Raw genomic sequence first — 21,774 nt, forward strand, 5'->3', positions numbered from 1 at the left:
AAAAATTTAGGATGTGACAAACTGAATTTTATTACGCTGTGGAAACTGATACATGGAATTTTAAAAAAGACAAACTTGTCGAAGAAAATGCATTTAGAAGTAATCTACTAAAGCTCTACCTAGAAAAGCACTATCTAAAATCGGAATGCGTGCTGGTGTTTCTTCAATCTCTCAGCATCTGAGGTGTCCCAGGAGAGATGTAGAACGAATCGATGGTGTTTGGGGGAAAGGCTGGGCCGTTTTCTCTACCACAATGAACACAAGGCTTTGTTAAGAAAATTCCTCATACAGCCGCGGCTGTGAAAGGCAAGCATAACTATTTGAAATGCCTGCTTTTGTAAGGTTATTTTTTACATCGAAAACAATCTTACGATGCTCAGAAATGGACACTGCTTACGTATAAACACACACACACACACACACACACACACACACACACATATGAGCTCATGTCTCAGCTTATGTTGTACGTTTAACCTCGTGAGAACACAGCACACTCATCTCTCCCTTTCCAGCTGACTTACGGTAACTTCAACCTCCCGTCTGAGGCTGAGCTGCACCACTGCGGAGAGTCTGTGCTCACCATAAAATCATTTAAATATTCATTCAGAGGTGCAAAGCTCTTGGCCCACAAAGGTCCCTTCTTCTGGTCCCTTCTTCACGCTGAGACCTGCTCAGACACTTGGCATCCCGCCCTGGTAGCACAACATCCAGGCCAAACAAAACCTTCATTTTTCATTGCTTGGAACAACGGTCCATTCTCGAATGTAATTACTTAGAACAAATTAGGAGTTTAGTCCAGGAGCCTTCAGGCACTGAAAAGATTATGGAAAACAGGAGGGAAAACGGTTCAAGATTCCCCTAGGCTGTGTAGGGTCACGCCCTATGGATGCCTGGTGTGATTCTGATAGGTACCAGGGAACTCTTATCACACACACACCCTACAAATGCCTCAGGGAGGGAGGTAGGGAGGGAATAGGGGCTCCTGTGCCTTATTTTTTGCTCTGTTTTAGCTAGGCTACTTTCTTTTAAAAAACGGATAGCTGCTTCATTTTAAAGAATGTTTTAAAAACAATCTCCTTGGCATCAACTTCTTTTTTTCAAGTAACAGAAAAGAATCACCTCTCCATCATCAGTTATAGGCCAAGGGCTCCAGTACGAATCAGGAAGAGAGCATTGGTAAACGACAAAGGACTGGAAGACCTTGTGGGTTGGATGGCAGATACCACTTTCCTTCCTGACAAGGAAGCCTGGAACCAATGCTCCAAGAGCTCCGAGAGCACACTTGGGATAAAGTGTGACTTTAGCATGCACTGGGTCCTAACTTCAGCGTCTGGTACTAAAAGGCCAAGCATAATCAGGTTCCCACGGCATAAGTGAGCATGTTCAAGGCCTGAGGGTGCTCCTGCACTAGGTGAAGATGGAGGAGGAGGAGCTTCCGTGAAGATGGAGGAGGAGGAGCTTCCGTGAAGATGGAGGAGGAGCTTCCGTGAAGATGGAGGAGGAGCTTCCGTGAAGATGAAGGAGTAGGGGCTTCCGTGAGGCATCCAGTCCTCTGTCTTTTACTTAAACGGGGTTACGCGAGGGTATGTTGTAAGGCTACAGGAAATCCCTTCCCCATAAACAACTGCCTAGTGAATCCACATAAAAGCGGCTCATGGAATGTTCAGTGATAGCATGCTGTGGTTCATGGAATGTTCAGCGTTAGCATGTTGTGGTTCATGTTTTACACTTACCAGTTTGTTTAGTCTGTAAGACAACCTTCTAGCCAGGCAGTGTCATCAACCTGTGTTATAGCTGAGGGAACAGAACCACTGTGAGTGTACAGCACCCATCCCCGCAACACCCCACCCTTACATGTGAGCACAGAATTGGAGCTTTGCTCTCAAGCATCTGCCCTTAGCCTCCAAACAACGAGCCAGCGGAACGGAAATTCCGAGTGTCGTTATCTCCGAGAAGGGAACGGTTTTCTTTTCCCTTTCTGTATACTCCCCATTTTAACCATGCATTGCTTTTGTAATCAGAGAAAATAGGGAAAAAAAAACTGCTTTAAAATCCTGCCCCCTAAAACTTACAGCCAGCACTGATCTGTGCAGACAATCATTGTCTTGAAGGGCTCTGGAGCAGAAATAACATAACTGGATTAGCTCAGAACTCTACTAAGAAAAGATGACTCATGTGTCATCCTGAGTCTTTGTGAAGAGCCAACAAATCATTCGTCCCCTGAAATGTCACAGGAGGCTGGATAAGGTGAGGCAGTCTGAAAGGAAGAATGTACTTCCCATCAATAACGACCCTAGTAGAAGAGGTCAATATAAACAAAGGCAAACTTTCCCATGAAGCTCTCCACTGAAAATCACAAGAAAAGGCAATTGTGTTCATGTACAGTAGCAATGGGCAACTGGCATTTGAAATTAAATAAATAAATAAAACACGGCAATCAATTCACGAAGATATCAAATTAGCATGCGCAAAGCACCTTAAGAAATAACTGAAGTGTTAAAATATGATCAAACCAATGTCAACCGTCCCAATAATTTCTAGATTTTTAGCACAAGTCCTTAACACAAATAATAACATTTTGAAGAACCGAAGTTCAGATGAAAACGCAAAAAAAAAAAAAAAAAAAATAACAAAGACAAGGCTGCCAACCCAGACCTCTTGTTCTTCTGGGATCAGCCTTGTGATCACGGACCTACTGTGTTCTGAGACCTACTCAGTGTTGCCGACTCATCAGTTAGTCTCTTATTCTCATTTTGAACTAAGAGGATTGCTGACAGGTTCTAGGGGCTCTCTTCTAGGTTGTCTATCTGTCGGTGAGGTGTTGAAGGGGGTTGTGCTGAGCCCTTCAGGTCCTCTTTTGGGAACGAAGGACCAATCCCTACATTTGCTAGTGGCTGTGGTCCTCCTTCAGAGCTTTCAGTATGAAACTGTCACCTTGCAAGAGCCATAGCCCCTTTTCTACTGAGGTAGACACCACAAGCTTGGTCTTCTCAGCTGAACGGAACACGAGCGTGCGCATGCGCACCTGTGCATGTACGCGGAAGGAGGGCGCTCAGTGAGGGCGAGGTTATCTGTCCCTGTTCCCCTGAGGTTGGACTCCCACCGCCATCTCTCCCACTGCAAATCCCTTTTTCCTTTTCCTTCCACACTTGTGTGACCAGGAGATAGCACCTCTGGCTGGATGCCCGCTTCCTAGCACGAATTCAACCCGATGAAAAGAAAAGCACAGATTCCGTGTGCTTCTTACTTTTGTTGTTGTTGGTGGCGTTACCAAGTATTTGAAAAGAAGCAACTTAAGGAGAAAAAAGGATTTATTTGGGCTCATAATTTAAAGAAATAAAGTCCACCGTGGGGAGCGGTGGTGCTTAGGATTATAGGCGTGTGAGATGGTTGGTCACACTGCATCTTCGGTGAGCAGAGGGAGGTGAATGCCGGTGGTCAGTTCATTTTCCATCCCCCCCCCCCATCACCCATGTATTCATCCTGAAACCACAACCTCATGGGCTGGCACTGTCTCCATTCAGGGTGGGGGTCTTCCTCCCCAATGGAAACTCTCTGAAAATGCCCTCTCTGACATATGCCTTGAGGTATGTCTCTCCTAGGTGATTTTAAATCCAGTCCAGTTGACAATAAAAATTAGTCATCGCACCTTGGGTGGGCATTTGGCCCTCAGCCATGTTGACTCTACTGGGCCTGGTTCTCAAAGCCTAGGTTGGAGGGCTGCACCATCTTCCTCACACAGATCGAGAAAGGGACTCAAAGAACAAAGGGGGGCCCTTCTGGAATCCCAGCAGGGGACATGTCTGAATTTGGGTAAGGCTTTGGGAACCTGCAAGTGGCAGGGTGGCAGCTGCCTGGCCCAGTTGGGTCTAATCCCCTGAGCTGTCCAGTCCCTGGCACTGTGATTGTATGGTGTTAATTAAATCACTCTCATTAATTCAGCCCGAGAATAATTAGGAATGAATGAAGATAGATTAGGTTTGAAGGCAGCTAATACATTTAACCCCACGCTGCTGATTTTGCAGCCTAGCAAAAATAATATTGTTAAGGAAGATAACAAGGCCAAAGCCTTCTTAACAGCATTCAAAACAACCTTGGTTTAGTGTCCCAAGGCCAGGCAAAGACAGCTTCCCAGCGGCCCGCAGGACCAACCTATCTAACATCCTGAATCAAGCTCAGGCTGTTGTACAAAGCAAAGGAGTGGCCTCCTCTCCTGAGGTCTGACGTCTCGGTATCCGGCCCTGTTTGTTCTAGTCCAGGGCAATCCCGATTCTGTGGAGTTTTCTTCCTGTACATGCACACAACTCACCTTTGCTTCCTGTGAACAAGGCGATAAGAATGACTCTTACCATTGGCCGGAAGACGCCATAAAAATGACATAGTTTGAGTTTCTATGATCATAAATCCACCAACTTGCGAATCACTCTCAGCCTTGAGGAAGGCATTTGAAACCGCCCAACAGTCTGAAGAAGTCTCATACTCTGGCTCGAGCCAATCACTGTGGTCTAAGGGTCATCGGAAATGCACACTTTCCTAAAATGTAAGTTCAGTTCCTGTGTCCTTCAGCGTTTTCTGGTTTGCATAACCCACATAAACAAATCCCATCACCTCGAATTGCTTATCTCCCAGTAGCAGATGAAGGGATGTATAGGGTTCCTGAATTCATTTCAGGAGTTTCCAGGCTGCAATTTTGTTTTCTTGTTTTGAAGCACGGGGAAGCGCTAATTAGGCAGAAAAGATACAGCAGGGGAGAACGGCTGGCTGGACTTGGCATTCTTTTAGCACCACTTGCTTAGCCAAGCTCTCTACAAAGGGAAGCAAACTTCACTGTTTGCTTCATTGTGGATGCTGCAATTTCCAGGTGGTAGATGCAATAGACACGATTATCTGTCCTTTGCCAGGTGGCTTCTGGCAAACATCCCCAACCATCCAGCTGACGTATGTACTTATACTGCTTCTAGGCAGCGGCAGCAGTTCAAGGTGGCTTTGGGGAAAAGAAAAGACGTATTTCGTCAAAAGAGAAGATGTGTTAACTTCTTAATGGAACACTGCTCCACTGGAACACATTAAGTGTTAGTCCCCTAAACCAATGTATTTGTGCTTGACCCAATCCCAGACAGGTGAAAACAGAAAAGGAAGGGACCAGAAAGTGCAGTAGTCGGCCGTGGTGCCTCTCATACCTGGCCACAGAACATAGAAAGGTGTTTTTAAAAGACATGGAGACCCATTCCCATTTCCCCCTTGTGAGAATCTATCTCTGGTGAGAACTCCGTTTCCACCCGTTTGCTTTCTATTGGTTGTATCTTTCTCTCCTTGGGAACTAAATTGAGCCTGCCTGGCTCTTGCTGCCCCTGGCTCCTTGCCCCACCCCCACCCCCCACGGCACCTGGTTCTTACTTTGAATCCATTGAGCTTTTCCGGCTTTGTAAAGCAAAATGGAGCCAAGACGCTATCAAAAATTAAAATAGGAAACAGATTTGAAAAGGCTGTAGTGAGGCTGACGAGTTAATGCTAAGAAAGGACTTAAGAGGGCACTGTCTTTCTTTGCGATGAGCAACATTTATCAGCCTGGATAATGGGAGAGGAAGCCAGAAGGGGAGCTGGGATAAAGAACCGACCTTACTGGTTTCAGCAGGCTGTGCTCTCAGGAAGCGCCATGTGGAGCCTCCTGAGCCGGTTTAAACCTTTGTTACGCCTGGCGTTTTAAGAAAAGGAAGACTCGGGGCGCAGCGTTGGGGAAATGGAGAGGACAGGGTAAAGTCGATCTCCCGGGCCACTATTGAGGGTGTGCAGATCTCCAGACAGGCAATTCACATCGCCCAAGACTTTTCCTTGCTCACCTGTACGATAAGGGGTTGGGCCAATGATCTATACAGTTCGTCCCTACGTATCTCAAATGCGGAGTAAGAGCCAACTCAAAAGTGGCGTTTTAGCTCCCAGCCAAATGCCCTGGCACAAAGAGTCAGAAATGAGAGTCATAAACAGTTGTGGCTACATGAATTGATTTTTTTTTCGAATACTCTCGAGGCTTTACGGTGTGTGTGTGTGTGTGTGTGTGTGTGTGTGTGTGTGTGTGTGTGTGTGGTGGGGTACTATTTCTTGACTGAGCTCCAAAATCCACCAACCAACAAAACCCAAGAAAGGCCGAGTCTCGAGGTGACTGAGACGCCTTCCCTACCAGGAGGAGGCAGCGTGACTGCTCCTTGGAGGAGTTTGCTTTGAATCTAGCGGCCCTGGCGATTGGTTGCGAAACACGTGGGCCCGCAGGACCCAGCCGGGGTTGCTGTGGCTCCAGCTCCGAGCGAGGCAGAGTCCTGTCGCGGGTTCCTCACCAATTTGGGGTGGGGAAGGCAGACACCCGGCAAGAGCCTGGAGTAGAAGTCTGGCTTCTTGCCAGCAAGTAACCCAAAGTCCACTTGCTCGACCCGCAGTGTCCCCAAGGTCCAAACCAGGGCTTCTTCCCTTGCTCCAGCGGGAACGAGGCTCTGCCTGCGGTTGGGGGATCTAACCCAATGAGTGGCTGTGCTTGCCGGTGCGTGGGACCCCCGGCCTGGCCTTGACTATTCCACTGAGCATTCTTAGGTTCCCCGCACCCTTGAGCACAGGAAAGCTCCCAGGGCTGCTTTCCCCTGCAGTGGACGCCCCAGCCCCCGACCCAGCCTTGAATAGGGTTGACCCGGAGAGGCGAAGGTCCTCGGAGCCCCTCAAACTTATTTTCTTCGCGGTCCCCAGGGGCTGCAGCTGCCCGTAGCTGAGCTAGGGCGTCCGCTTTGTCTCCGTTCACTCCCCGCCCCACTTCCCTGGTTCCTCTCCGGCAAACTCCCCCCGACAGCCCCCACCTCCAGCCCCCAGCTCCTCCCGCTCCAGCCCGCAGCGTGGACGCGCTTCCTCCCTCCTCCCACTAGCGAGTCTCTTTGCATACGCGCCCCCTCCCGGGCGCAACTTATAGCCCGGCGCACGGTGGCCCGGCGCAGTCTGCTCCCGCAGCCTCAGAGCGGTCGGCGCGACGGAGGCGCTGCAGAGACCCAGAGCCGACGCCAGGCGGCCGCCAGCGCTCCCGCCGCAGCCCGGCTCCCTCCCACTGCGTGCAGCCCGCCTTCCTTAGCGGCGCGGCCGCCGCAGGCTCACTCTCCCCTGGCTAGGCGAGCGCCCGCAGACGCTTGGCCCGGCCGGGGCGCCAGGTCCGTAGCTGCTGATCGGGAGACCGAGATCAGCTGCCTGCCGGAGCCGGCCTGAGAGCCACTACCCGGGACGCCATCGCCTCCCTTCCCGGCGCTCTTTTCTCCCCGGCGATCGCCACCGCTTCCTGGAACAGAGACGCCTTTCTTCGGCTCCCTGCGGGTGACCGAGGCAAGAACCCCAGCCGGTTGTGTGCGGAGGCCAGTCGCCACTACTGTAAGTTTGCCCTGCAACCCCAAACCTGTTGCGGGCGCCCGGGTTTCGGGGGTTGGGAGGTCTGCCGCAGGGTGTGCTTGCGAGCACCGAGCCGGCGCCGGCCACCCTGGCTGTGGCTTAAGCCCAGGAGGTGCTCTCGAGGCAGAACTGTGGCTGGTGTGAGACAGCACTGGGAGAGCGACTTGCCTCTCCTCTGCAGTGTAACGCCCGGGCAAGTCTCGGTGTGTGCGAGGAGCCAGGTTGGGGGATGTTATTACCCCGGCTCCCAGCAGCCTTCAGGCAGCCCAGAGCGTGGGATCGGTTCCCCAGGGTGCCTCGTAGCCGGTTCCGGGGGACGGTGGGGGCCATGCCCAGACCTCCTCATGCGGGCACTTGACTTCAGCCAAATGAATGAAAACTGGTTCCTGAAAAACGAGTTTCCTCTCCTGCAAGCTTTTGCCTTTTAGAATGACATTAATTTCAAAGGCTAGGAATTGGTGGGCGGGGTGGAGATGAAACGGTGAACTTGGACTTGTAATTTGGTGTCGCCCTCACTGGCATGTCCAGCGTGTTAAATAGCGTTGCAAGTGTTGTAGGGGACTGTGGCGAAGAGCTATTTTTGTAAACATCTTTATAGTGTGGTTCCATTGTTGTCAATAATGTGAATGCTGGAGAACATCTGCCTGGTGTCTTTTCTCGTGGGATTGAGATCAAGCTTCAAACCAGGAGAGAGACGGAGGTGCTCCCAGTGTTGGAGGCAGACATCATGCGTGTGAACAGGAGTAAATGAGCCGAAGTTACTGAACTAGATGCCCTTTTGATGTTCACAGTAATAGTCTTTTTCTCTGCCTTCTTTGTAGATGCAAGTTAAGTATATATGTGCGTTTGGGGGACCATTTCCTTAGCATTCAGACTTATGTCTCTGGGGGCTTTAAAAAATGTTGGGAAGAACGATTCATTTTATGTTTAAGGTGTGTTTAGAAAAGGTATACATTATTTCTGTGGCTATTTTGATGTTTGCGTGCTTCTAAACCAGGGAGCACATTGTCTCCCTTGGGTCTTCAAGTGCACCTTTTGTTTTAATCATACAGTGGTTGCAAGATGAGAAATTGTGACCGTGACATCCCTTTCCTGTGGGATGGGGTCCAAGGTGATAGGGTAGACAGTGCCTTCTGGTTTTCGGGGGGGGGGGGCTTAGAAAACACAGACGCAGCAGCGTGTTGCACGTCTTGTAGGTCTTCTAGACAAACTGTTTTCTTAAGTATACACCTGGTTGTAGTTGTTTTATACCACCCTGACTCTCTAGCCCTGTGGGATTCCAGCTCAGCCTGCTAGCACTTAGATGCTTGTGTTCCTGGCGTTCCTTTCTTGGCTCGCAGCCCGAGAGGAGGCAGCTTCCATAGAGTAGACAATCATTTAGAGGTTTAGGCTTAAAATCTTCCTCAGAATAACTCAGACTGAACTGCACTCATTTAAATGGCATCACAGTGGTAAAGCAAGCAGGCTGCAAGTTCATGGGCTCTGAACACTTGGTAAGCTTAATGTATTCACAGAGGATGCCTCTAATGGGTCATTCTTCAGAACTTTCTACATGGGGTTAAGCTGGGCTTCGCTTGAGGTAGGATTGGTGCTTGAGATAGGGGTGATGCTTGGGTCCTCCTCATCTTCCTACCTACTGGAAATTTCTGGGTGCTTGCAAAGGTTTTGTAACACTGGAGCTTTGTAACTTTGATGCTTTCTTAGTTCTCTTTGGCCTTGTTTACTCATCGTGAAAGGTAACATTCCAAAAGCAGAGGAAAACAAGTTACCTCACCTAAAGACATGGGCGAATGTCCGGGCAAACACCTACCTTTGTTACTTTTCTCAGTGCCGACTTTCACAGCTGCTGGGGGTGGAGGGATGCAGTTATATAGCTCATGAATCTGGTAAGTCATCTATATTTATTAATAATTCCTGGAGTATAAATAAAAAGGTCTGAATGACTGAAGGAAGAGCAGGGTTTCAGCTGTGCTGTAAGTTCTGGCTGTTTGGGTCAGAAAAGGTAACAGTAGCTAACTACAAGGTCTGTCCCCCTGGCATAAGCAACCTCTGGAATCCTGAGGGGCAGGTTCTTAAGGCTTTATCTTCTGTTAGAGCCCTAGAAGAGTGCTGTCAGAAGGGGGAGTTAATTCCATTTTTCAAGATGGACAGTGGACATAGTCCACCTTATTGGCCCCCAGTTTTCTTACAGCAGATACTCAAAAAAGATAGCATTAGATTCCACTGATGCTAATTTTGGTACTTAGAAAAGCACTATAGTTAGCCAATAAATTCTACAATGGCCCTTTATGAACAATGGCTGTTAAAATTCACACATAGGCACATGAATCAATCTCTCTCTCTCTCACTCTCTCTCTCTCTCTCTCTCTCTCACACACACACACACACACACACACACACACACACACACACACACCTCCCTTTGTGCTTTTAAATTTACATAAAGCACCGTTTGCAGTTTGAACTCCCAATATGCAGGTGCGGTATCTGCAGGTACGTAACAGTCCTGGTGATGGAGTGTTTAATCAAAGAGGTGGGTGGAAGCATCCTTTGTTCTTGTGATGGTTTTCCAAGAATGGGTATAGAGCAGGAAGAACAGAAAAACAGCTTTCCAAGAATGGGTATAGAGCAGGAAGAACAGAAAAACAGCACGGAGCTGCCTGCTCAAAACATTCTTCCTTTTATGTGCCAAAGTCTGATTTTGGAAGCTGTCCAGGTTCAGAAAGATGGGAGGTAATTGTGGCCAGAATCTATCCTGGGCTTCCACTGCAGCCTGCTGATCAATGGACGGAAATGTTTACATTCTGGTGCATTTAGAGCTCAGTAGTGGTAGAGCTGTCTAGTTAGAAACTGTGTCTTTTACCTTAGAGTAAAAGCTTGACCACTTCAGGAGTTGGGTAGTTATGTGTATGCAGAGTTTGGATCTGACCAAAGGAATTCTTAATAGACTTTCTAATTATAGGCGTTTGTTTCACACATGGCTTTATATTGCATAGGGCTTTAAAGCCATTGGCCTCCTGATGTTCCTGGCATTATGAGAGCGGGAAGCTTGGCATTTTAAGTGGCCTGTAGTGAATCAGCTGGCCTGGCTCTGGGAACTGAGAGACTGAGACCTGCCTCCCTCAGCTTCTGCTGACTTACAGTTCCGAGAACCTCTGTATCCTGACAGTTGGCAGTCAGGTCTTCCAAAATAAACCCAGTTTTAAGCCGTGCTTCCAGTCCCTTAGCCCACTTCCCCTTACCCGCCCCCCACCCCCAACCATGAATGGTTCAGAATAGCTCAACAGCATTATAAGGGTTGTGTCTCCTTCCAGGTTGTTCTCTCCCGCTTTGTTCTGGCCATACCCTCCTCCTCAGACCGGGAGGCTGCAGGACTAACAACAACAAGGCTCTGTTTTCTTTGTCTAAGTGATTGTTGCTTTGCGCTACAGCTGGGAACATCAAGAGCATTGTCTTCAATGGGTTTGTTTGGTTTTCTTTTAGGAGTTGAAACAAAATGTCCGTCAGCGTGCATGAGAACCGCAAGTCCAGGGCCAGCAGCGGCTCCATCAACATCTACCTGTTTCATAAGTCTTCCTATGCCGACAGTGTTCTCACTCACTTGAACCTTCTGCGTCAGCAGAGGCTCTTTACAGACGTCCTCCTTCATGCGGGAAACAGGACCTTCCCTTGCCACCGGGCAGTGTTGGCTGCCTGCAGCCGCTACTTCGAAGCCATGTTCAGTGGTGGCCTGAAAGAGAGCCAGGACAGTGAGGTGAACTTCGACAATTCCATCCACCCAGAAGTCTTAGAGCTGCTTCTGGACTACGCATACTCCTCCCGGGTCATCATCAATGAAGAAAATGCTGAGTCCCTCCTGGAGGCTGGTGACATGCTGGAGTTTCAGGACATCAGGGATGCATGTGCAGAATTCCTGGAGAAGAACCTGCATCCCACCAACTGCTTAGGGATGCTGCTGCTGTCTGACGCCCACCAGTGCACCAAGCTGTACGAACTCTCCTGGAGAATGTGTCTGAGCAACTTCCAAACCATCCGGAAGAATGAAGATTTTCTCCAGTTGCCCCAGGACATGGTGGTGCAGCTCCTGTCCAGCGAAGAACTGGAGACAGAAGACGAAAGGCTGGTGTATGAGTCTGCAATGAACTGGATTAGCTATGACCTGAAGAAACGCTACTGTTACCTCCCAGAACTGTTGCAGACAGTGAGGCTGGCCCTCCTTCCTGCCATCTATCTCATGGAGAACGTGGCAATGGAAGAACTCATCACCAAGCAGAGAAAGAGTAAGGAGATTGTGGAAGAGGCCATCCGGTGCAAACTAAAAATCTTACAGAATGACGGCGTGGTCACCAGTCTCTGTGCTCGCCCTCGGAAAACTGGCCACGCCCTGTTCCTCCTGGGAGGGCAGACTTTCATGTGTGACAAACTGTACTTGGTAGACCAGAAGGCTAAAGAAATCATTCCCAAGGCTGACATTCCCAGCCCGAGGAAAGAGTTCAGTGCGTGTGCGATTGGCTGCAAAGTGTATATTACTGGGGGGCGGGGATCAGAGAACGGAGTCTCAAAAGATGTCTGGGTTTATGATACCCTGCATGAGGAATGGTCCAAGGCTGCCCCCATGCTGGTGGCCAGGTTTGGCCATGGATCAGCCGAACTGAAGCACTGCCTGTATGTGGTCGGTGGGCACACAGCTGCAACTGGCTGCCTCCCAGCCTCTCCTTCAGTCTCTCTAAAGCAAGTAGAACAATATGACCCCACAACCAACAAATGGACCATGGTAGCCCCACTCCGAGAAGGTGTCAGCAATGCTGCTGTAGTGAGCGCCAAGCTCAAGCTGTTCGCTTTCGGAGGTACCAGCGTAAGCCACGACAAGCTTCCTAAGGTTCAGTGTTATGACCAGTGTGAAAACAGATGGACAGTTCCAGCCACCTGTCCCCAGCCCTGGCGTTACACAGCCGCAGCTGTGCTGGGGAACCAGATTTTTATCATGGGTGGGGATACAGAATTCTCAGCCTGCTCTGCTTACAAGTTCAACAGTGAAACTTACCAGTGGACCAAGGTAGGAGACGTGACAGCCAAGCGCATGAGCTGCCATGCCGTGGCCTCCGGGAACAAGCTTTACGTGGTTGGAGGATACTTCGGCATTCAGCGCTGCAAGACGTTGGACTGTTACGATCCGACTTTAGATGTGTGGAACAGCATAACCACGGTTCCCTACTCTCTGATCCCTACCGCGTTCGTCAGCACCTGGAAACACCTGCCTTCCTAATGCAGAGCAAACCAAGGAGAGCACGAGTGAGGTAAGAACCGTAGCCGGGGGTGCAGCAGGAGCACACTTGAGTTCAGAGGACGGGGAGCGAGATGTACTGCCTGTTCTCCATCTGAAGTCACACACGTAAAAATGAAAGACTTTGCGCCCCTGCAACAGAACCGCTTGGCGTTGGCCCCTACTAAAACCCCTCCTTAACAGAAACCAGTGGTTCTCAGCTATCACTGAACCTCAGAATCTCCCAAAGAGATTTTTAGGAACTGCCCATTCTAGAGGCATTATTTTGTTGGGTTTGGAGTGGAACCCACGCTAGCAGTACCTTAAAGAAAGTTTTCCAGGGATCCGAGTATCCAGCCAAGTTGGGAAACCCAGACTCCCATTCGTGATTCCAGCCAGTGGTTGTAAAATGCTCACTGTGCTCCTAGAGCAGGACCACGTGCTTCACAAAAGCATCCTTTGGATGCTCAGAACAAACCCCCTGGGATGTTATTTCTAATCTCCCTAGGCAGGTGAACAACCGTGATTCCTATGGAGCCTGACTTGTAAATTGCCCAAAGTCATAGACCTCAACAAGTGGTCAAGGTCCGTAAGGAATCCACCGGGGGAGCCTGAGCCCAGAGCACAAACACCTCAGTATGCAGTCAGACGGCTACCTGATAAGCCTGAACCTCATCTCGGTATCGTTCCAGAGAGACTGGGTTGCTATTCCGATTTCACATCTTCAGATCTTTCTGTACTTAATAGAATTAGAAAAACACGGCTCACCTTTCCTAGTTTACTGACACCAAGGTTGTATATTCGCATATTTAAAATGTCTTCCCTCAGGTTATACTCGTCCTTCAGAGCATGGATTAGTTTTGGAGGGTGATCTAGGTTCTCATGGAAGGTGACCCTTGTGGAGACACATTCAGCCCTGACTTCATCCTTTTTAAGAGTTAACCGGTCAGCCTGACCCTATTGCTGGGACCAACAAAATTGGTGTCCTGTGTCATATAGCTGAGTACATAATGGTTGTCTGGCGTGAGTAAGAACATATTATTCTCTTGGATCCAATAATTAATCTTCAGTCTGCACAGTTAGGTGTCACGTGTGACTGCTTAGCTACTGTGAAGCATCCTCAGGAATTGGTGCAGCGTGTGTGTATGTGTGTGTGTGTGTACGTGCGTGCGTGCTAGGTTCCTGTTGGCTGTGGTAAACACCACGACTAAAAAACGGGGGGTGGGGTGGGGGGTGTCATTTCCTCTTGTGTGTTACCAGGTCACAGCCCATGAGTGAGGAAGGGACTACTCACTACTGACTTGCTCCCTTAGCTCCCTCAGACTGCGTTCTTATACATCTCAAGACCGCCTGCCCAGAGACAGCACCATTTACAGTGGCCTGGGCCCTCCCACATCAATCATAAATCAAAAAGCTGTCTGAACGGTCTGTAGAGGTGAAGTTGACTGAGGTTCCCTCCTCTCCAATGACTCTAGCTTTTGTCAAGTTGACAAAACAATGACAAAACCCAAACTGGTTTAACAGAGAGCCTAGGGGCGCACCGATTCCCTACTCACTGCTAACAGTAAGAGAAGAAAATAATGTCACTGTGGAGGACTCTGAGTACAGACTCATTACCAGGGAATGTTGGTTCAACTTCCCTTAGGGTGGCACACCTTTCACGGGGCCTTTGAAAGGAAAAATGGGGGTACCCCTTGGTGGTGGTGAGCTAAGCAGAGGGGTTTCATCTTTTTGACCTTTCTTTGCCCACATTCAGTAGCTCACTTACAAGCACCAAGATCAGTTTCCCTTTCACATCCTGCTATGTCTGTTTACAACCCTTTGGCTGTCCCCGCCACAGCCTGTCCCAGCCAGCAGGGCAATGGTCCCTGGGCATGAGATTCCTCCAGAGGAGCAGCAAGTCAGAAACCTCCTCCGAGGACCAATCTCCTGACAGCAGCCCACACCAAACTGGTTTGTGCAACCTTGCTGGCATCCCAGTAATCCAGAATAAACAAGCGTTCTGCGAGTGGTTATTTCATTTGAGATACGGGTGCATGACTCAACTCTCAAGCAGGTCTAAAGAACGTCTTAGGTGAAAAGCGCTAATTAACAGATTCAAAATTAAGAGTTAGTCCAGAACTGGCTGTGTATGCAGTGGAGCTAGAAAAATTGCCAGGGGTGATCGGTGGCAGTAGGTCAGAAATGACTACCGGGAGAATGGGAAGCAAAGACGGGAAGGTGAGGCAAGCAGAGAGGTTACGAGTGTTCTCCGGTCCTCGTTTCAGATCTTTCTGGACTTGGGACAGCTCTTTCGTTGAGAGTGATTTCAATCACGATGTCCAAAAAACTGTTCCAGTTCAGATGAGTGGGTGGTGAGAACACCTAGCCCCAGTTAAGCCCAGAGCCAGCTTTTCCTGCAGTGAGACCTTGCTCTGATCTGGCTGGAGTTCACTCTGTGTGTCCTGGGGACATTCTGTTCCTTTGATTATCAGCTGTTTGTGATTTCTATTCTTCAGTTTTGGCTCCCTTTTCCAGCTCAGAGTGAGTGTGTTAAGGTATTTGAACCTAATCGCTTGTTTCCGGTCCCTGGGAAACAGAGCAAAAGAAATGTCGTGTTACATGTAAAACAGCATTCTTCGCCCTTGGTATTCCCGACGGAAGAGTCAAGCGCAGAGAAATTGATCTTGATAGGGCCAGCTTGCTGCTTTTAAAGGGTGCCGTGAGTCCCTGATCAAAGCCAGTTTTTTTCAGTTTCCTACAGAACAATGGTTTAAATTTCTAAAGTTTACTGTACGCAAGATGTTGTTGAAGACACTTAGAGCTGGGTGGAATGACATTCAGACCTGGCCCTTGGGTGTTAGCATGGCTCTCCAGTCTGAGTCCTCCAAATACTGGCCCAAGCTGAATGCATGCAAGGTTAGCAGACACCTTCCCAGGTCAGAAGCCTCATCCACCGTAGAGATCTGAACTGACCCCTGCTGCTCTGTCAGGGAAACCACTCTGATTTTCTAGTGATTTTTGTGGTGTTTTATGGCCTCTGCTTGACAGGATGCGGACTTCTGTTTGCTTTGTGACTTCTTTTAGAAATTCCCCCCTCTTTCTTTCTGCGTGTGCCACAGCTTGAAATGTTACATATTACAAGACACATTCTTTTGGCCTAATGTGACTGTATAGGTTACAGGGAGGTGGGGCTTAGGGATGACACCGAAGGCTAAGGAATGTCTTGCAGGCTTGAATCACTATTAGACAACAGCCAAGAGAAACAACAAGGAACTGACTCACACTTCTGAACACATACTAGCCAAAGACAAGAATTTGATGCAATTAACGAGTGGCCCTGCAAAAACTCCCTTTGTCCCTCCTTGTATACATCAAGGCAGTGAGCGTTGGAGATGGATTTTAAACTGTGGCCACCTTCTATCTCTGAAAAGCCTACCTTGGATTCTTTATGATCAGTGGACTTAGGGTGCTGTCTCCTTTTCTTGATTCCTCCTCCCCCTAGTGATTATGTCACAGTAGCTCTTTTTCCAAACATTGGAAACAGAAGATGGCAGCTTGTCATAGTATCAGCATGTGTAGGCTTGAGTTTGAACATACTCGTGTATAAGGTAAGAAAGGAATGGGCACCATTGTTTTATGGACTGACCATCCTCATGGTATCAACTTGCTGGGTGTGCACATTTTCTACTGAACACAATTCTGTTGACTTCAGACCTTCAGGAGTGGTATTGCCCAGTTCTGCCCCGAGCCTATAATTTTTTTCTAAATTGTGTGCTTAATAGCAAATGTCTTAAACCACGTTGTATCACAAATCCTTCATACCTTTTTGTTTGTTTGTTTTTCCTCCTGTTTTAGCTCACTCTGACACACACGAGATGTCGTTTCTGCTCTGAAGAAGGCAAGTTTAATGAAGAGAAAGAAAAAAAACAGGAGCAGTTGCTACTAAACTCCTCGAATACCATTGGCTGCACCTTGTGAACACTCTTTAAGTGGACATGAAGGAAGGGGTGGGGGAGGGGGCGGGTTTTTTTTTTTCCCCCAATGTAAGTAGCACATGGTTTAAATATGAATGACTGAACTTGTGATCTAGTCCTTGTCTGGTAATTGTGGATTAATGTCAGCGTTAATCAGCCCCTCAAAGGGAGAGAGAAGCTGGGCTTTTCCCTTGTTGTACCTCATTCAGCTTCTGATTTCCACGGCCCCACCATTTATGTGCAAGATTTGAAATGGTTGTCAGCTTCCTCTGAGGACTGAGCTTGAAGCCTCTCTTCCAGCTGCTGTTAGAGATGCAGAGCCGAGCAAGGGTCAGGAGGGAAGCTGACCTGGCTGACTGAATAAGGGGGAACCCCAGGACTCTCCACTCATCTCCAAGACTTGTGGTCCCCAGGAACGTCTGGAAACAATGGGGACATTGTTGGTCGGCTGTTTGGTAGATGCTATTTATAAGTGACTTTAAACCTTCTCTTGGCTGTTAAGAAATGTGTTCTAGATTTAGCTATTTATTGTTTGCGGCCTGCATGCTGAAACAGTGCTTACGTTGTTGTCTCCACGTGTATGGGCCTGTGGAGACGGTCGTATGTTTTGCACATTTCGTAGCTGTTGGTGTGCTTTGCCGTGTGCGTGCACGCAGACACACAAAAAGAAAACTTTGGGACTATAATTTGGAGGATAAGTAAAGGGTGGGTGGGGGAAGGGTGCATTTTTGAAGTGTCCGGACAGAGACAGATTCTGAGATGGAAACTTAAATTACATCCCAGAGGCAGGGAAACTATGAAGTCACCGTTCCTAGACCACCCCTTACTGAGGTTCCACGGTCACACTGACGGCAGGACCCACAAGGGCAGGGTATTGGTCTGCCCTCCTTTCTCCTGTCTGTCTGACTTACCTAACTTTGGTCTCGGCTGCTGACACTTGGAAAGGACCAAATTACTTGATAGTATTTCCCCCTGTTTGTGTAATAGCCTGAAACCTTGGAGAGGTTCCAGAATACTTCTGTATATAGGGCACAGGTGAAGACATTGTCCAAAGCTTATTTATTTATCTATTTATTTACCCTGGCTGAGTAACCACACCAGTAGGGGGAAAACTAAAATGTGTTGAGTGTAAACAAAGTCACCAGCCTGGCTAGAAATTCTCCCTGGAAAACATCCATTTTGATACAATGTAAACGTTAGTGTTCACCCTTAGATACATGTTGAAAGAGAGCTTTGGTACGCGGAAGTGGCATCTTTGGTCACACACCATGCCAAAGTGAAGAGGTGGCCAGTGGAGGTCTTCCGGTCCTGTCGGGATCATTTGTGAATACATTCTTTGCCCCTCTTAAGTACTTGTTTACTAAACATGTGCAGTGGTAGGTATTAGTGTTAGATCACAGTGGGCACTTCCCTGGGGATCTGGGGAAGACCAGAGCTTGCAACTCTGCCTGTTTTGATCCCTATTTCTCACAGTGCTGTATTAAAAAAAATAGGATTTAAGACAGATAACCACCTTTACATTGTGAGTGTGTTTGCCTTGTCTAACGACAGATAATTCCTTAACATTTCTCTTCACCTTAGTACTTTAGGCTAATTATACACGTCTGTCTATGCCATGAGTAAGTGGACTGTAGTCGGACCAAAAGAAAACAAATGAGCCGTTGGACCATTTGTGCAGTCAGTTTCTGGTCCTTAGATGTATCCTAAGCAGTAAGTGTCTGATTGTACCCTGGTGGTATGATCAGTTGTCTCGTAGCTGTCTCAGCTCCACAGTTTACAATGCAAATCTGTCTCAAGATCTTCACGTCACTGCTGCTGAGAGCAGGGAGAATTCTCTGCAGCTGTTTCAAAGTTGTGGCCCGGCCTTGAATCCTCTGTTAATTACTGTGTGAGCCAGAGGGAGCTGCCCAGCAAGGGTGGGCCCCCAGCCGGCAGGGGAACTTTCTAGACTCCCCGCTCATTCAATTGATCTAGGCATTCGGGCCTGCTACTTGACCATTCTCGCCCTGTGAAATGTCCCACACTTTGAAGCAAATACAATTCACAGCACAGTACACACAAAAACCCTGGCATAAGACAGGGGAGGTTCTTCTTATTTTGTGAGCCGGTTGCCCTGGAAACGGATAACAAAGGGCAGCCTTCCACTTCTGGCATAATGGTGGAGCCTCTTTTCTCAGGCTTGACACCTGTCTGAATAAGAGTGATTAGAGCCGCATAATATCCCTCTCTTGGCTATTGAATATGTGGTTCACATACCAAACCCTGTAGAAGTTAGAAGACGGTCGTGTTCGTATGTTGTTTGCTTCCACTACATTTTTGAGGTTTTGTAAAACTGTTATTTTTTTTCACGATGTGAAACTGAAGGTCAATAAATTATTAGAGATTTTCTCTTCATTGTATGTGTGAGTTTTTATTTGACAGCAATGAAGTTTTAAGCATTGGAAATGTCTTTTCTCGTTAAATCAAAATGAAGGTTATTTTAAGTGTTTTCTGAATGTATCTTTAACCATTTAGCACCGATTTCTATGGAAGGAGTTTTGCACATAAAAAAATTATTTGATTCTTTATCTCCTCTCCCTTCCTTCTCCTTTCCTCTTCCTTCTCCCCTCCCTCCTCTCACTCTCTAGCTGACTTAAACTCTCAAAAGTAGACAAGGCTGACCTTGAACTCTGTTCCCTGTCTCTGCCTGAGTTCGGCATCATGAGAGTAGGAAATCTTTAAGCAAAGCAGCATTCATCCTTTCTGTGTCACTTGTAAGCTGAAGTGCTCTGTGCATTCCTTATATTGGAATCTAGACTATGCTTCTTAGTGGGTTGTACCTTGTTAAAGAGCTATCTGAGGAAGGGGTGGAGCCTTGTTCTCCCTATCCAATGACACCCAGGTTTGAAGAGTGTCAGTCATTCTCTGGAAGGAGGCAGAATGCAGTATGATCTGCAGACACACTTGGCTGCTTCTGAGTTGACAGCTGGCTGTGTGTGGAGCTGGATGAAGCCTCCTGCTCTCTCTTCACAGTGGCTTCATGTCACACCGATGTCCCTTTATCACTTGGGCCAGGCTCCTGATTGTTCCCGTGTGCAGAGCAATGTTGGGCACAGTCTTCCCTGGCCAGAAACTAAATGCAACCTAATAGGGACTCTAGGAGTCAGTCTCGTGAGCAGGCATAATGCAGTTACAACTGCTGGACCTTGACCAAGGTGCCAGCAGAGACCTTGAGTTGACAGAAGGCTCAGTTGGTTCCATGCTGGGTGAGGCTGGGGTAGAGCCAAGCTTTTGGGAACAAATGTCCGAGTCTTTAGATTCCAAAGGCAGAGTGTGTGTGACCTGTGGAAACCTAGTGGTTCACACAAGTATGACAACAGATGATGGGGAAGAGGGGAACTTGACACAAGTTCATAAGTGAAACTTGGAAGAGTGGAGAATAACTGCTAATGGAGACTTGTTATGAACAGAACTTTTAAAATTGTGTATATGTGAGTGTGTGTGTGCCCTAGATGGCAATTCGCAACTGTGTACACATGCATTGGGAAGCCAGAGGACAACCTCGGTGTTGTTTAGCCACAGGTGGCACCCACTTTGCTTTTTCAGATGGTCTCTGACTGGCCTTGGGGCTGGCTCACTAGGCTAGGCTGTCTGTCCAGTTAGCTCCAGGAATCCGCCTGTTACTGCCTCCCCAGCTCTGGGATTATAACCATGTGCTACTGTACGTGGCCTTCAAAGTTGATTCTGGGGATGGAACTCTGGTCCCTAGGCTTATATGACAAACACTTTACCAGCAGAGCTGTGTCCCCAGCCCTGGACAGATTTTTGTGTGTGTATGTAGCTCAGCTGGGACACGGGGACATGTGAAGAAGGTGCTCCATATTATAACCTCTCACCTTCAGACAGCAGAATCAGCTCAAACATGAAAGTTTCAACGACTTCTGTTTGCATGGCAGCAATCTGTCCATGGTGGTAAAACCAGGGGTGCCTAGCATATCACCAGGGCGTGCTGTCAGGAGTCTGACGAGATTCTCTAGACATTGTTCTCCTGGGCTTGGACCTTAGTTCTCGTGATCATGGGGTGGCAGCTACACCCCCAGAATCATATCTGTTTTCTGAGGAGATCAGAATGGGTGAAAAGACATATGCCCAAGGAAGTGCTTTATTTTCCTTAGCATGCTAATAGTTTGCCTAACAGATTCACTTTTAATCTCTTGATAAGAACCAGATCATGTGAACTTATCAAGATGGATGAATGGCTAGGGAGAGAATCCCCCATCCCCAAGCCAGTGGCACTGATTTCACCAGTAAGGGGAAAAAGAGAACCGACAACTGATGAACCCAGGTTATCCACTATGGTGGGTGGTGTGTGTGGGGTTGCCTCTCACAGTCAATAGCAGAGCCACTGTAAACCACAGTTCTGTTGACATGTGTGGGTGCCATGATGACCTGAGGACCCCGATAGTGATGAGCTTGACAGTCACTAGCTTAGATACATGCAGAAACCGTTCTCAACGTCTCTCAGCCCCGCTTCCTCCGTCCTAATGGAGGCTCCACCAACAGGTGCAAAGAGCAAAGCTGAGCAGTGTAATGAATTTAAGGAAAGCGCCAAGCTCGTGCCAGGCACACAGTAGGTCCTTGGTAATGTATACTTGTATAACACGGTTGGGAGGAGCATGTGAATGGATGTCAACTCCAGCGTTTGCCCTGGCAGGTGAGTGTGAAGACTGCACAGCACTGCTGAGGAGTGATTCCTTCTCACGGCTGCCCTCCAGAGCAGCCTCTGATTGCCCCCTATCCAGTACAACAGGGAGTCAGTTTAAAGAGATTACATAACTCGTCCAAAGGACTAGGGACCCTGGATTTCCAGGCAAGCTCTCTGGAATGTCCTATAGGCCTAGAAATGTGGAAGGAGATGACCAAGAGACAAGAGACTAAGACTGGGAGCTCAAGGTTGGCTTGATCTGTTGTGTCCAGAAGCCTGGACTTGGGGAGATGATTGAGGAGACCAGTGGCTCTTGAGGCTGCCTGGCATGAGGGCAAACAAGCAAGTGCAAAGTGTCTTTGCCATGTCTCAAAGAATCCTGACAATGGATGCCCAAAGATAACATCACAGAGAGAGGGAGAGGAAGGGAGGGGCAGAGGAAGGGAGGGAGGGAG

General features: G+C 48.2%; 1 protein-coding gene across 2 annotated transcripts; it reads left to right on the forward strand.

Moving 5' to 3' along the window:
* The first annotated feature begins 7,113 nt into the window (after nt 1-7,113).
* On the forward strand, nt 7,114-19,034 carry Enc1 (ectodermal-neural cortex 1). 2 transcript variants are annotated; one of them, NM_001003401.2, is made up of 3 exons: nt 7,114-7,398; nt 10,900-12,713; nt 16,517-19,034. In NM_001003401.2, exon 2 carries the CDS (start codon nt 10,913-10,915, stop codon nt 12,680-12,682), a length of 1,770 nt encoding a protein of 589 aa, NP_001003401.1. In that variant the 5' UTR covers nt 7,114-7,398; nt 10,900-10,912; the 3' UTR covers nt 12,683-12,713; nt 16,517-19,034. The 2 variants fall into 2 exon arrangements, with proteins under 2 accessions (NP_001003401.1, XP_063137562.1); XM_063281492.1 differs by lacking the exon at nt 7,114-7,398 and adding an exon at nt 8,644-8,909 and having other exon boundaries at nt 16,517-19,029.
* The last annotated feature ends 2,740 nt before the right edge of the window (nt 19,035-21,774 follow it).

The sequence above is a fragment of the Rattus norvegicus genome, chromosome 2 (assembly GCF_036323735.1).
Source record: "Rattus norvegicus strain BN/NHsdMcwi chromosome 2, GRCr8, whole genome shotgun sequence".
In the NCBI taxonomy this organism is placed as follows: Eukaryota; Metazoa; Chordata; class Mammalia; order Rodentia; family Muridae; genus Rattus; species Rattus norvegicus.